The 16,681-nt window shown below is 39.7% G+C and overlaps 1 protein-coding gene across 1 annotated transcript in view; it reads right to left on the reverse strand.

Moving 5' to 3' along the window:
* The window catches only part of PKP3 (plakophilin 3), a 44,706-nt gene that overhangs the window by 14,789 nt on the left and 13,236 nt on the right, over nucleotides 1–16,681 (reverse strand). Inside the window, exons 2-4 of the mRNA XM_081346760.1 lie at nucleotides 3,458–3,546; nucleotides 2,284–2,996; nucleotides 209–332 (exon numbers count right to left, since the gene is read on the reverse strand). Of these exons, the coding sequence (XP_081202886.1) occupies nucleotides 209–332; nucleotides 2,284–2,996; nucleotides 3,458–3,546 (926 nt within the window). The remainder of the gene's footprint in view (nucleotides 1–208; nucleotides 333–2,283; nucleotides 2,997–3,457; nucleotides 3,547–16,681) is intronic.

The following is a 16,681-nucleotide window of genomic DNA, read 5'->3' on the forward strand; positions in this document are numbered from 1 at the left end:
ACGTGCACCCCTCTCATCCTGTCTCTAAGCAAGCTGCCTTTTTCTTCAGTCAAATAATCTTCCCTTTTAACGTACAAGAACCCCTCTCACCACAACTGTTTTAACTAAGCATGGCACAACCTCTTAAAGGAGAGTCATTGCTGAGTAAACTGCAAATAATACTGGGATCTTAGGCATGCCTTCAGCTATAAATCCATCTTAGCCTCACCTGCTTCTTGGCATCATTGTCACTGTAGCACCTATGCTGGATATAAGCAGCCCCAAGCACCTGGAGGTTGGGGTCGCTAGCCATCAGATATTTCACGGCAGAGGGAAGATCAATGTCATCAAATCTGAAACCAAAATTAAATCAGAGAGGACATTATGCCATTTCAAATCTTCTCCTTTTTTACAGAGATTTCTAATATCCATCTGATACCGACTACATCCTCTCTCGTTAGACAATAAAAGAAAAGTGAAGACAAAAACTAGAAAAACTTTTTACGCTTGCGCACACAGCAAAGCTAACTCATAACATAGCTAAACCACATGACATTCACTATGGTTACCAGATAGGTAAAGAAATGTAGAGTTAGAATTGAGCTTTTCAGACGAACTAAAAAAAAACACATGCAGTGACAGTGCTTACCCCCTCCCCCCAAAAAAATTCAGCTGTAATTGAGTCCAGAATTACAATAATAAATTGTTGCAGTTGTTAAATAAATCACCGCTTGACTATTCCTTTTTTTTTTGCAATGCTCATTAACTGAACATACCACCATCATTAAGTGAATCTGTTTTATCCAATGAGCTTTTTTTGTCAGAAACTGGACGTAAATGCTGGAAACCAGCAAAAAATTGTGATAATGTGACTGTGAGACACTAGAAATGGTTGTGTGTATCAATTGCCAGGTGCCCAAAATGCAGTCATATGACTGCATGGGGTTGCAGCTGTTGGAACTTAAAAATTGGGTTGTAAGTACCTTTTGGAGGTTTGTGTGGGGGTATCTGTTGTATCTTTGAATGTTCATTTAAGTGACTGGTTGTAAGCTGAGGACTATGTATATCTACTAAACAAAACTACATATATACATTTAGGTACAAAATGGCCCTACTAGCTGATCTGAGGCATACAAGGAATTTGAATTCCTTGCCAAAACATAAAGATCTTGCTTTAAAAAAAGGAAGGGGAAGAGAGCTTAACAAGGAAAGAGCCTGATAAAATAGGGTTACAGGGCTGGGATAATCAGACCATAAATGTAAATACTGTACATCAAGTTTCTAAACTATTACCTTTGCTTTTGCTATTCAATATTCCCTTATATAAATCTTTTCCCTTACATAAGTGGTAGAAACTTGCTTTACTTTTCACAGCTACAAATGTAATTTCTCAAAATGCAAAACTCCAGGAAAAAAAAGATTTTATGTTGTGATAAAAAAATTAAGATTCTGTGCCATCCGCTACTTGCCCAATTCAGTGCAAAGATGTCAAAGACAGAGAGAGGGACAGAGGGAGAAGAAGAGGGAGGTGTGAGGGGAGAGAGATAAAAATTAATTCATTCATAACCACTGGTTTCAATTCTAAGCTTCTTTCTTTCACTTTTCTCAATTAACAAAAAACTATTGGGTCGCCGTATTGCTTTAAGAAGATATGTTTCCAAACTGGCCATTTCTAGTCTGGGAACCAATGGTTCTTTACCTTGCCAATCTCAGCTGTTATACCTACAGCTAGTCAACAAGGAATAAATGAAATAACCCATCTGTTATAGAAACATCTGTTATAGAAAAATACCATATACTAACACCCTGTAAGTTTAATTAGGACTGATAGAAACGTCAATGCCTGCCCAGACTCAGAATAACCTCATTTACAATTCCCGTATATGAAAATCAGTGAGCAGACAGAATGTAATTTGTATTATTTTCCTGGCCACTGTGCTGGTTATTTTAGGTGGATTTCACCTCAGTAATGGCAGAATCCAGAGACTGGTGCCATTCTTTTGCCACCTGAGTCCTTTAGGCATAACAGGTACCTTAACTTCCAGATTCACCAATAAAGAGCATCCAGGCAAAGAAACAATCTGCAAAAAATTAGCTGCTCCATGCCCCCGTGGAAAGGTTTCTCGGTCTAGGACTACTTTGTGTGCCTGAAATGCAGTCATGTCATTCCCACTTTCCACTGTCAATAGAGATTGATTTGGCTGGAATTCAGGGCAGCTAAGTGGGTGAAAGCCATCTGTCCCAGTTTCCTCAGCTCACTTAGGACCAGAGCATTGCATTGCTACAAATTCACAGCACACTTACCCACCGGAGTAGGACTGCTGGGACATCAGTGTATTTTGACCATCAAACATGTCCATGCCACGCAGGTCTTGCAAATGGTGGTTGGATTCAGCCAAACTGTGCACAGAAGGGGCACGGGAAGTACGCTCCACTGTAACGTAGGTGTTCCCAGCCCCTCCTTGGGAGGTCTGAGCGCCACTGAAGGAGCCTGTACTAAATCGGGAGCGGTTGTTGCTCTGGAAACGTTGCAGAGTGCGCATGGCTGGTGCACGGATGACGGTCCTGTTCTGGGGGACCACCATACCATCCATCCAGTCAAGGGGTCGCTTTGCACAAGCGTTAGAGCCGGCGCTCATCTGCCTCTCAAAGGCGTAGGATCTTTGGAAGCCACCCCCGCCCTGGTTTCTGTAGAGTCTCGCTTGGGTCAGTGGATCCATCTCAGACATTAAACTGTAGTGGTCATCCACACCTCCAGGGCCGCCTAGACCATCTGTCAGACGCAGGGAGTGCAAGGACATGGTGTCATAGTTCTGACCGTTCCGGTAGTTCTTGTCATTGAAAGACCTGGGCCGGGTGGTGGAGCTGTAATTTGTGCCATACAGGGGAGTTTTGGGGCCGGTGCCATTGCCGACAGCGGCTATTCTAGCATTGGGCCTGAGATCCACTGCTGAGCGGGAGGACCAGCCGGCAGCCTTCACGGAATTATAGCCATTGTTGCCAACGGAATGGTGCAGCTGCAAGGGGCACGAAAGAAGGAAGGACGGAAGGGAAAGTTAATACTTATTTTCAAAAGCAGATAAATCCTGTCTCTCATACACAGATAAGTGCACACTTCCTTCATGCCAGTTCCTAGACCAGCTGAGGTATTTTGAAGTCATCTAGTCTATATACAAATGAGCATCTACTATAGGGATTCTGGGGGCTACAGGCTGCCCTCATTAACATCAACACTGTTTGTGGCTTAAGAATAGGCACTGCTTGCCCTGACACCATTACTAGGATAAACAAGCGTGTTATATGGCATCATCACTTTAAAGGCTGCAGGGCTGGAAGTCAGCAACAGGAAGGACACATATGCCTATAAACCAACCACCCAGATCAGATTGAAATATAAATAACACTGAAATATAAATAACTGTGGGAATAGTGCAGTTAAATATTATTAGAAACAGGGAACAGAAACAGCAGTACCTACCAAACTTTTGTGATCTGTGCCATTGGTTTGGGATCTTGAGCTAAACTGTTGCTGTAGAGTTCTGAACTGACCATTGGGGGAGATTCCACCTGCAATAGGATACAGAGAGATATTATGTATAGAAAGTGAAGAAAGTAATGGAAGCAGGGCAGTAATTGGCTGAAGCCAGTTACATTTTACGGAGACTTGTTATTTGCATGACAAAAATCAAAATTTCTCCTCAAATTTAGGGTAGTCCCCAACTCAGCGATGGGGACTGATCCAGATCCCCTGCATTCTGATTCCCAGCCAGCATTCTCAGCCAATCTGGCTGAAAATGATGGAAGATATTGCCTAGCATCCCTGGAGGGTATCATTTTCTGCTTTGTAATATAGGTTCTGTAATTGTGAGCGGTTTTGCGTTCATCTTATTAATAGCCAAAGTTCTGGTTTCATTTATTCCCATGTTGTATTTCTGAAATGGCACAGGTTTATAATCTTATGCTATTGACTGGCCAATCCAGTTCAATACTGTGTCTTCAAGATGGCAAGAGTCTTCTAAAATCTTGGGGACAGGATTCCTACCTAGTCCTGCTATATGGAGGAAATGGAGATGAGCACTGCCCTCTATATTTGGCAAAGACTAACAGAGTGAAATCTGTGGGGACTCGTTTACCTTACTTGCAATATGGGATTCTATCCCTGGAGATGCAGGACAGTCCAAGCATTTAATATCCAACTGGCTTCCTTTACCATAAAATTAAAGTCCCAGGAGGCTAAATTGGTATACAGCAATCTTGCTAAATCACCAAAGATTCTTCTTGTCAAGTATACCATTTCTATGTGGATTGCTCACAACAGTCCAGTTGGGCAATTAGGAAGAGGGAAGTAGCTTCCCCAGCTGTTGTGGGAAAACTGCAACAATTGCAAGTTGTTGGAAGACAGAACTGCATGCCCAATAACTATATCATCTCTCTGTTTTCTGAGCTAGCCTGCTGTCCTCAGGGGCTGTGAAAGATGCTGTCACTGGTGCTGAAATAAAATTCCACTTCCAGTCTAGTGGCTTTTCCACATGTAACGTTAGAGGGTGCACCATATTTGTTTCAGGCAGTAAAATACCTACGTGGGTGACCAACTAACTGCTTCCAGAAACTCACAGGCAGGTCATAGGACAATGTTTATCTTGTCTGTCCACAAACTGTCATGCCAAATATATCCTATTTCATAATAGGGCTTCAATTTACTTATCATAGCTTTCTTCAAGATATATTTTGAATAGATCCCACAGTTCATATGACAAAATAATAGGTTCTGTATATATATATATAAAAGGTAAAGGTTCCTCCGCACGTCCGTGCTAGTCGTTTCCGACTCTAGGGGCCGGTGCTCATCTCCGTTTCAAAGCCGAAGAGCCAGCGCTTGTCCAAGGACGTCTCCGTGGTCATGTGGCCGGCATGACTAGACGCCAAAGGCGCACGGAACGCTGATATATATATATATATATATATATATATATATATATATATATATATATATATATATATATATATATATATATATATATATATATATATATATATATATATATATATATATATATGTGCAAATTATTCAAAAATTATATTCAAAAAGCCTTGACAAATACTTTATATATATATATATATATTTTGTTGTTGTTAGTTGCGAAGTCGTGTCCGACCCATCGCGACCCTATGGACAATGTTCCTCCAGGCCTTCCTGTCCTCTACCATCTTCTGGAGTCCATCTAAGCTCACGCCTACTGTTTCAGTGACTCCATCCAACCACCTCATTCTCTGTCGTCCCCTTCTTCTATTGCCCTCAATCTTTCCCAGCATTAGGCTCTTCTCCAGTGAGTCCTTCCTTCTCATTAGGTGGCCAAAGTATTTGAGTTTTAGCTTCAGGATCTGGCCTTCTAAAGAGCAGTCAGGGTTGATCTCCTCTAGGACTGACCGGTTTGATCGCCTTGCAGTCCAAGGGACTCGCAGGAGTCTTCTCCAGCACCATAGCTCAAAGGCTTCAATTCTTTGGCGCTCAGCCTTTCTTATGGTCCAGCTTTCACTGCCATACATTGCAACTGGGAAGACCATAGCCTTGACTATACGCACTTTTGTTGACAGGGTGATGTCTCTGCTTTTTAGTGTGCTGTCTAGATTTGCCATGGCTTTCCTCCCCAGGAGCAAGCGTCTTTTAATTTCTTGGCTACAGTCCCCATCTGCAGTGATCTTGGAGCCCAGGAAAACAAAATCTGTCACTACCTCCATTTCTTCCCCATCTATTTGCCAGGAATTGAGAGGGCCAGAGGCCATGATCTTGGTTTTCTTAATGTTAAGTTTCAACCCAAGTTTTGCACTCTCCTTCTTCACCCGCAACAAGAGGCTCTTTAGTTCTTCTTCACTTTCTGCCATTAGAGTGGTATCATCTGCGTATCTTAGGTTGTTGATATTTCTTCCAGCAATCTTAATTCCAACTTTTGATTCATCTAGCCCTGCCTTTCTCATGATGTGCTCTGCATATAAGTTAAATAGGCAGGGTGACAGTATACAGCCTTGCCGGACTCCTTTCCCAATTTTGAACCAATCAGTGGTTCCGTGTCCAGTTCTCACTGTTGCTTCTTGACCCGCATATAGGTTTCTCAAGAGACAAATAAGATGGTCTGGTACTCCCATCTCTTTAAGAACTTGCCACAGTTTGTTATGATCCACACAATCAAAGGCTTTAGCATAGTCAATGAAGCAGAAGTAGATGTTTTTCTGGAACTCCCTAGCTTTCTCCATGATCCAGCGTATGTTAGCAATTTGATCTCTAGTTCCTCTGCCTCTTCGAAATCCTGCCTGTACTTCTGGTAGTTCTCGATCCACATACTGCTGAAGTCTAGCTTGTAGGATTTTAAGCATGACTTTACTAGCATGAGAAATGAGTGCAACGGTGCGATAGTTTGAACATTCTTTGGCACTGCCTTTCTTTGGAATTGGAATGTAAACTGATCTTTTCCAATCCTGTGGCCACTGTTGAGTTTTCCAAATTTGCTGGCAAATTGAGTGTAGCACTTTTACTGCACTGTCTTTTAAGATTTTGAATAGCTCAGCTGGAATACTGTCACCTCCACTAGCTTTGTTGTTGCTCAGCTTTTCTAAGGCCCACTTCACTTCACATTCTAGGATGTCTGGCTCGAGGTCAGTGACCACCTCATTGTGATTATCTGGGACGTTAAGCTCATTCTTGTATAGTTCTTCTGTGTAATTTTGCCACCTCTTCTTAATCTCTTCTGCCTCTGTAAGGTCCCTACCATTTTGGTCCTTTATCATGCCCATTTTTGCATGGAATGTTCCCTTCATCTCTCCAATTTTCTTGAAAAGATCTCTGGTCCTCCCTATTCTATTGTTTTCTTCTATTTCTTTGCACTGTTCATTTAAGAAGGCATTCTTATCTCTTCTAGCTATTCTCTGGAATTCTGCATTCAATTGGGCATATCTATGTTTTTCTCCCTTGCCTTTCGCTTTCCTCCTTTCCTCAGCTATTTGCAAAGCTTCCTCAGACAGCCATTTTGCTTTCTTGCATTTCTTTTTCTTTGGGATGGTTTTGGTTGCTACCTGTTGTACAATGTCGCGAACCTCTGTCCATAGTTCTTCAGGCACTCTGTCTATCAGATCTAATTCCTTAAATCTATTTGTCACCTCTACTGTATATTCAACAGGGATATGATTTAATTCGTACCTGAGTGGCCTAGTGCTTTTCCCTACTTTCTTCAGTTTAAGCCTAAACTTTGCAAGGAGAAGCTCATGGTCTGAGCCACAGTCAGCTCCTGGTCTTGTTTTTACCGACTGTATAGAGCTTCTCCATCTTTGGCTGCAGAGCATATAGTCAATCTGATTTCTGTGTTGACCATCTGGTGATGTCCATGTGTAGAGCCGTCTCTTGGGTTGTTGGAAAAGAGTGTTTGCTATGACCATCGTATTCTCTTGACAAAATTCTATCAGCCTGTGCCCTGCTTCATTTTGTACTCCAAGGCCAAACCTGCCTGTTATTCCAGTTATCTTTTGGCTTCCTACTTTAGCATTCCAATCCCCCATGATGATAAGGACATCATTTTTTGGTGTTACTTCTATAAGGTGCTGTAGGGCTTCATAGAACCGGTCAATTTCATCCTCTTCAGCACTGGTGGTTGGGGCATAGACTTGGACTACTGTGATATTGAATGGTTTCCCTTGGATTCGAACTGAGATCATTCTGTCATTTTGAGGATTGTATCCCAGTATTGATTTTCCTACTCTTTTATTAACTATGAAGGCTACTCCATTTCTTCTGAGGGATTCTTGCCCGCAGTAGTATACCTGATGGTCATCTGAATTAAATTCACCCATTCCTGTCCATTTTAGTTCGCTGATACCTAAGATGTCGATGTTCAGTCTTGTCATCTCTTGTTTGACCACGTCCAGCTTTCCTTGATTCATGGATCTTACATTCCAGGTTCCTATGGAGAAAAAATCTTTACAGCATCGGACTTTCCTTTCACCACCAGACATATCCACAGCTGAGCGTCCTTTCGGCTTTGGCCCAGTCGCTTCATTCTTTCTGGCGCTACTAGTACTAGCCCTCTGCTCTTCCCCAGTAGCATATTGGACGCCTTCCGACCTGAGGGGCTCATCTTCCAGCGTCATATCGTTTTGCCTTTTGGTACTGTCCATAGGGTTTTCATGGCAAAGATACTGGAGTGGGTTGCCATTTCCTTCTCCAGTGGATCACGTTTTGTCAGAACTCTCAGCTATGACCTGTCCGTCTTGGGTGGCCCTGCACGGCATAGCTCATAGCTTCATTGAATTACGCAAGCCCCTTCGCCACGACAAGGCAGTAATCCATGAAGGGGATATATATATATATATATGTGCAAATTATTCAAAAATTATATTCAAAAAGCCTTGACAAATACTTTATATATATATATATATATATATATATATATATATATATATATATATATATATATATATATATATATATATAACAAATGCTTGTTAACTGTTTTTAGATTACCTTGCTAGGCCCCAAACATGGGACAAATCTTTATTTCCTGTGTCAGCCTATCCTGAAGGCCATCGACAGGCAGTAGTCACACCGGTGACAGCTCATATTTGTGAAAATTTTAAATTGCTAACAAAGAATTAAGGGAGACTGATATGCAAGAAGCTCTTGCAGTTTTCTTGGCAAGATTTTTCAGCCATCTGAACCTGCTTGCAACCATTTCTTAGAGGCTACTTGATTCTACACTTCTCTGAATGGCATGTTAAAGCTGTAAGGACTTAGTCACAGGATATAAAGCTGCTCACAAGTCAGGAGCTGCTAGACAGCCTTACAGGCTATTGTAATGCTGCCAAAATAACAATAAAAAGCTTGCAATTCTTTCAAGGTATCCGGTACTTTCAGTTAAATAAATTAGTGTCAGAGACCATCCTTTCCAATGAAGGAGAATATTTGTAGTTCAGGGTTGAAATCGGAGTCCTTGGTGCTCTCTGAGCTTGCTTGTTTTCTTGTAGATGTTTTATTACCCTAACTAACACCATCAGTGCTAGTAAGGAGTACAAATTTGCTGTCAGTTTATATTCTGGCATCTTGGCTGTCTGTGTGGGTGGGGGTGGTCTTAGGGATTCTTTGGTTGGGCTGTTTGCTGATGGCTCTTGGGCAGTTTCTTGACTGGGTTATTGCTTACTTGATTGTTGGTCTGAAGTTGAAATGTCTGCAAGAAAACAAGCAAGCTCAGAGAGCACCAAGGACCCCTGACCATTCTTTCCTTCAGAACATGGTTGCATAAATGATATGTTTTGACACCATTGTATTTGCCCTTTGTTTCAAAGAAACATTAGAGACATGCATAAAGATTATTTAAGGAGATTGTGGAGCCCTATAACCAGTGCGTTTTTTGTAAAAGAAAAAGGTGCCGGAACTCACACATGTCATACAACCCGCCTTGCCTACCCTACAAGGTTCCATCCAAAAAAGGTGCCGGAACTCCGTTCTGAGCATTCTATGAGAAAAAAAGCCCTGCCTATAACATAGTAACTATTTTATAGTAGGGAATCTTTATCTTGGGAATCTGCTATTATGCCAGGTATTGCTGACAATTACTCAACAATTGCCATGGTTATTTAGCAGTTGCACAAATTTCAGGGAACTTTATGGACCAAAAAAGACCACAAAATTATGTATGTCTTGCAGCCCATGGGTTATCCTTGCCAACTCTAGATAGTAGCATATCTGGAAAAAAATAACATTCATTTCACAAACCAGACTTCATTCTATCATTCATATAAAGAATCCCAACCTTGATTCATGTACACTAATTTTCTACGTGTGAATATATAGGAAATAGACATGAACATTGCTCTGAAATAAATACAGATACATTTAAAAAAATCAAGAAATAAAATCATTTCCATACACATAATACCTTAAGTCTAAAAATGATCCTTCTCTTCTATGAGCAAGATTCGGTTTCCACTGGATTATCATTTGGCTGTTGCAGTATACAGACACTGCAATGCACTTACATTCAGACCCTTCTTACAAATCTCTACCCAGAATTTATATCATTCACTCTCGCATTCATTCACTTTTACTGATTAGCCAACTGGCCTTATCAAAATGAAAGGCAATGCCAATGTGCAAAAATATGATGCATGAAATGCACATGTACAAAGCTTTAAAATGAAAAAATAAAATAAAATAAAATAAATAAAATTATTTTATCCCAATTGATTGCATAAAATAAGTTCTCAGTCAATTGACATTGACTATCAACTTGGCAATCCTACTGGTAACAAATGAGCTTGCACGCTACAGGAAATAAGAGGCTTTTTGGTCAAATTCTCTATTTAGAGCCTGAAGAAATCCTAGATAGGACTTTACATGCCTACTCACTGGGCTACCAGTGCTGAATGGATAGATTATATGATTGAATCTGCAACTTCGATGCACAAAATCTTTAATGCTACGCAACATTTTATCAGAAGCAATTCACACTCTTTGTCTACAAATGCCAATCCAAGACTACGGAAAGCTCCTATAGAATGTCCTTCTCACTTTCCACTTCGATTTCCTCCTTTCTCATATATTAGAAAGTCCCTCATGTAGGCTTAACTACCATAAATAAAAAGGTTTCAGTCCCTTGTGTTGTCTCTTCACTGAACTATTTCATGCTTTATTTCCCAGGTATCCTTTCCTTTTTGTATCAAAATCGAAACACTTTTTAAATTATTTCTTAACAAAGACCCTTTTGAGAGAGCTTTAGCTTGGCATATTTCCTGGAGAAAAGAAAGGAGGAGACCAACTATCAGGGTAATCCAGGTGCAGCCCAAACACTGCTAGTGATTATATTTCAGAAGCTGTATAGTTACTATAGAAACCTTGGCCAAACTTTCACAAATGTAATACTTCATAAGCTGAGATTTAGCTGTTATAATTTAATATTTTCTATTGGATGATTCCACACTGTGTTCATGACTCTAGAGGGAGGGAAGTACAATGGTTTCCATGTCCATTTTACAAGCCTGTTAAAGAAACTTCCAATTAAAAGTAGCACATGTCTTTATTTCTTTAAATAAGTACACAAAAATGATTTTGACTGATGTGTCAACTAGACCAAGGGCATTTTTAGACAAGTCTTTTATTGTTCAACAGCCCTGCCTTGTTCATGAAATTTTAAGAGAAAATCTGGAACACAATGTATTTTTTAATCCTGTCATCTTTTCCCTTTTTATTTACTTACTAATATGAACTGGTGGTTAAGGTTATTGCCCTCACTGGAAAAAAAGGTCATTGCCCTAAATGGAGAAAAAAATCTGTATTCCACGATAATCCCTTTTGAACAACAGTTCCCACTTAAATTGTTGAGCAGTTTGATATTCATACTGTATGCTTAACTCAGAGCACTTTTCCGCAGTTTGGTGACATCCAGGCGTGTTCAACCAACTCTGAACATCCCCAGTTAGCAAGCCTGAAAGCAAGTTGAACTTCAGCACAATGGGAACATACCCACTTGGGGAGGCTGTGACTAAACTTGTATTTAGCTACGTGAATACAAGATTATAAGACATGTCTCACCTCACTGTAGAGCAGACATGTCAAACACAAGGCCCGGGGGCCAGATCCGGCCCGTGAAGTAGTTCCATGTGGCCCGCGAATCCATCCTGGAAACAGTGAGGGAACGGTCCCCTCTGCCTTGGCCCTGGCCCAGAGACCCTCCTTCTGCCAGAGACCCTCAGATCTGTCCCACTCCTGCCCAGGCCCCCATAGGCACCCTTGATGCGAATGATGTAGAGCTGGCCATGCCCACCCAGTAGGCCATATGCACTCTAACCACGCCCACCCAGGCCATACCCACCCGGCCCCCTGAGGGCAACTGCAATGCTGATGCGGCCCTCAATGAAATTGAGTTTGACACCCCTGCTGTAGAGGAATGTATTTGTGCAAACATTTAGAGTGAAATGCAGTAGTTTTACACGTTTAATAATTTCATCAATTGTAACAGTCATGTAACATTTATAAAACTAGTCAGTAATTCAGGAAGAGAGAGTAACTATTTTCTTGTTACAACCAAAAGTCGATGTTCACATTAAGCTTTTGGTTTAACCTCTTTGTTCTTATCCCATATTAACAGTATTACTGTCTTATCTCCATCCCCTTTTCCTAGTCCTTTATTTGCTCACCACTTGTGAAGTTTCAATGATAAATTCTATAGGGCTTTTTAAACATGTTAGCTTACAATGTTTTATAATATACAAATATGTAATAAGAATCTAACACAGACACATTTTGATTTGTTAGGCAGGAATAACTGATTTCAGATTGAAATTGTATCTGTACTTCCTGAAAATTCAGAGGGATTTCATAATTTGGTTCATGATGCATAAAAAACCCACATATTTCTTATGCAGTATAGTTATCTAGGTATGAAATTAGAAAGTGAAAAAATATCAGTACGGCGAGAGCGGACATAATCATTTGAGAAAAATGCAATGGAAAATATGTGATAACAATTATATGAAATTTTGTTAGAAAGTTTAGAATCCTATATATCCCAAACAAAACTTATTCAATTCATATGATTATAATCTTGATGAAACCAAAGTGAAGCAATTATCACAGATGTTTAAAAAAAGATCCTGCAGAGAAAAATAGATTGTGTAAATTAGTCTAGTAGGGGTCTACAATACACTTGGGAAGCCATAATTAAAACATACAATGTCAACATTAAAAGAATGAGGGAACAACTGAAAGGACTATCACAAGAAAGATTTGGTGGTGCTAAAACAAAACAGGTGTTTAATATAGTGCAGTTTTTAACTGATATGGTACTTGTAAACTACATCTGCATAACCTATCTTCCCCTCCACTCCATCCCAATTTAAATTCTGGTGCAGAATGCAGCCGCGAGAGTCGTGTTGGGGGTCTCCCGATACTCCCATGTTACACCTCTGCTCCGTGAGGTGCATTGGCTTCCAGTTGCCTTCTGGGTGAGATTCAAGGTGCTGGTAATGACCTTTAAAGCCCGGAGTACCTTAGGGAGCACCTGCGGCCGGCATCAACTTCCCTCCGCCCAGTGCGCTCCCACAGAGAGGGCCACCTCAGCGTGCCACCGGTCAGAGAGTGCCAACTGGTGACCCCCAGGGGGAGGGCGTTCTCTGTGGGTGCGCCGGATCTGTGGAACCATTTACCGGTTGAGCTCCGGATAGCTCCCGACCTTCGCTCCTTCCGACATGATCTAAAGACCTATTTGTTTGAACAAGCCGGCCTGGTCTGATGGGTTTGGGTTTTATCACTGTTTTTATGTAATTTATTTATTGGGCATTATGGTTTAATCTCTTCTTAATTTTTGTATTTTTGTATTTTAGTATTTATTGCCCTGTTCACCGCCCTGAGTCCTTCGGGAGAAGGGTGGTATACAAATAAAATCAAATCAAATAAAATAAAATAAAATAAAATAAAATAAAATAAAATAAAATAAAATAAAATAAAATAAAATAAAATAATAAAATAAAATAAAATAAAATAAAATAATAAAATAAAATAAAATAAAATAAAATAAAATAAATAAATCTACACCAATCTAGCCACTCTAAGTGTCTGATGAAATGTGTTATTCAGAAATAATGCTACCAGATTCCTCCTGGTTTTTGCTACTATAGATTAACATGGTTCTCCCCTTACCCCTTAGTGGTATGGCAATCATATGGTCCTAACAATTTTCATACAGTTAACCTCTTCTGGCACCAACAATGTTAATTGTTCCATTACTATAGAAGGCAAGTAAGTCAGGATGAGGGTAGGGAACATTTATAGCAAACAATTAGAAAACCTGCTGTGCCTTGAAAGATGCCTTCAACTTAAGACAAAGCTTATAGAAGTAGTATAGAAGAGAATGATAATTCCTCTCATTTTACTAAGCAAGTACATATGCTGTTATTAAACATGACTCAAACTGAAAAGAATTAACTAGATGCTATTGGTCAAACATACCTATTGAAAAAAATATACTGTGGTGTATCTTCCAACGAAAGAGGAAACATAATCCTGGCTCAGAACCCTACAAGGAACTCAGCTCCTAGAGCTTCTCATTAATGTTGACATATTAATTTCCTTTCTCATACGTGACATCTTAGCTTATGACCACGGCTTAGAGTTCATTTAATAGATTTGCTTTCAGGCTTCTGCTGGAAATTGTTCAAAAATACAACACAAAGCTTCTCTTATAAAAACTAGCCAAATAATGTTATCGGATCACAATGCTAGGCAATCCAGCCCTCAGCCTTTGGCTAACAAGTGGAAGGAAAACGCTCCATCCGATCATCTCAAACTGGTTCAAGAGTTTAGACCACTGGTAAGAAGTTTAGTTCTTTGGTTCCTCTCGGAAATCTTCCATCAGCAAAAAAAGGACAGAGATAGTATCCGGTTCTCTCTCCCTCTGCAATTCCAGTACCACCTTCTGTATCTGCCCTCTGGGTATCCCAATCGGCTGCCACAGTTTTTTTGGAAAGTAAAAGGGAAATCAATTAAAACATAGAATTTTTTGCCTCCTTAGCCATTCATTCTTTCCAGTTGACGGGGACACTTTTACCTGTTACAATTTTCTCCATGCAACACAGGGAATGGGGGAAACTAATTTGGAGGTGTGTTGCTGCTTTAAAGAAGCTTTGCAGCAATTCCAATGCAGCTCCAACCCTGCCTGTTCTCCCAAAGTCAGCTGTTTAGGGGAGGTGAGTTAACTGATTTCTTGCTTTGCACTACTGTATTTGAGACTGAAGCAAAGCTGGTTTTCCTTTGTAAAGCTACAGCTCTGAAGAGCTTGAGGGCCTGCTGTTTCCCATTAGGAAATTCTGGCTTTGCCCTGGCTTCTGACTGCAGGGCAAGCATGTAATCTTTCCAATCCTTGCAGAGCCAAGGAGACACAGTGAAGTTTTAACTCCATGAAGATTTAAGAAGCTACATGAAATGACTGAGGGGAAAGTCTGCTCAATGAAAGTAGGGCAACAAGAAGATTATTCCAAGAAACATTAATGTTTAAATGCAGTAGGAATCTCTGTGTGTGGGGGGGTCCCCACAGTGTTGTTTCTATAAAACCACCTGCTGATCGCAATGAGAGCATATCTGGAAAAGCTGAAGGCAGAACTTTAAAACAACTTCAATCTTCTTAGCTTTTTAAGAAATTGAATTCTAATACACACACTTTAAACCAGGCTCAGATACGAATTGGCAGTTTACAGAAAGAGCACAATATAATTTGATAAGGCTAGAAAGCATTCAGTTATCCCAGAACTCTGGATTCAGGTTTTCATTTTAAAATAAACTTGAATCCATATTCAATATACCAAGGGCTGTGGCATTCCTTAATGAGGCACTTGGCAGGTCAGATCCTCGAGTAAATTTTCAGTTCTGTTTAGGACGAAACAGTGAGTCATTCTGGATCACATTTGATACTTGTCCTGAACTCCTATAATTCACTCAGAGACTCTTCCTTTACATGGAGTTTTCCTATTTTATGGTTTTCTCCTATATATTCAAAGCAAATCTTTAACAAGATGCCCCCTATCTTTCTATTAATGTATTTCTATCTTACTGAAAGACTCTTGGCAGCGTACAAGTATATTTGGTTTTTGCTTTCTAAATCAAGAACTTGGCACATCATTAAATTTATTTCTATTACTTTTAGTGTGTTTCTCTAAATTATCAAGATTGTTCTGAATATTATTTCTGTCTGTATTAGTTATCCCCACCCAATTTTCTGATATTTGCAAATCTGATAAGCATTCCCTCCACCCTCCTCACCCAAGCCATTACTAAAAGCGTCGAAGAACTCAGGTCTGATTCTCACAGCACCCCACTTGATTCCTTTTCCAATCCGTTGGGGAATCATTGATAAATCCTCTTTGAGTATAAATTTATTTATTTATTCATTTCATCAGGTGCATTTCAATATTATACTCAAAGAAATCAGTATTTTCTAATCATTTTTTTTGACAATTCTCAGGCCTCAGTCCTATCTTTTCTTTCTGGAATAGGCAAGTGAGCCAACAAAACTAAACAGAAAAACGCTTGTAATGTCACAGAAATAAAATACAATCCAATTTCCTAGAACATTCAAGTGTATGTGTGTTTATACACAAACATAAGAATGAAAGCATTGCACTGAAGAATTATTCATGAGACACATAATGCATTTTAAGCTAAAAAATGGGAGGAACATCAATTGTTGGGTGAGGCAGCATTTTACATTGCACAGAACCTCAGTCTTAATCCAAAGTAAATATTTATTGTATTACTCCACCAGACACAGAATAAATTATACAATTGTTGCTGAATGCTGCAATACTTTATGATGTTACAAGGCACAGTACTGCATCTTAGCGATGAATCTCCGAATTTTCTACCTTATTATGAACTTGAGTTTCCTTTTTCTTCTTTTTCTGCTCTGCCAGATTCGAACTAAATAGTTCTTCTACTTACCCATCACTTGATTAAAAAAACCTTAAATATAAATAACAACTATAAAATGTTTTTAAACCATTTTGTCTGTCAGATTTGTACTTCAGGCTAAATAGTTCTTATAGCAGAAAGAAAATTTGGACCTATTTTAAATTTGTTTAGCTAGCCTCATGAAAAGCTAGCTCCACAAAGACTTTATTTTCCCATCTGTATAATGAATGAAATAAACGAATGAGTAAAATGGGAAATTAC

Source organism: Vipera berus (assembly GCF_964194415.1).
Source record: "Vipera berus genome assembly, chromosome: 1".
Classification (NCBI taxonomy): domain Eukaryota; kingdom Metazoa; phylum Chordata; class Lepidosauria; order Squamata; family Viperidae; genus Vipera; species Vipera berus.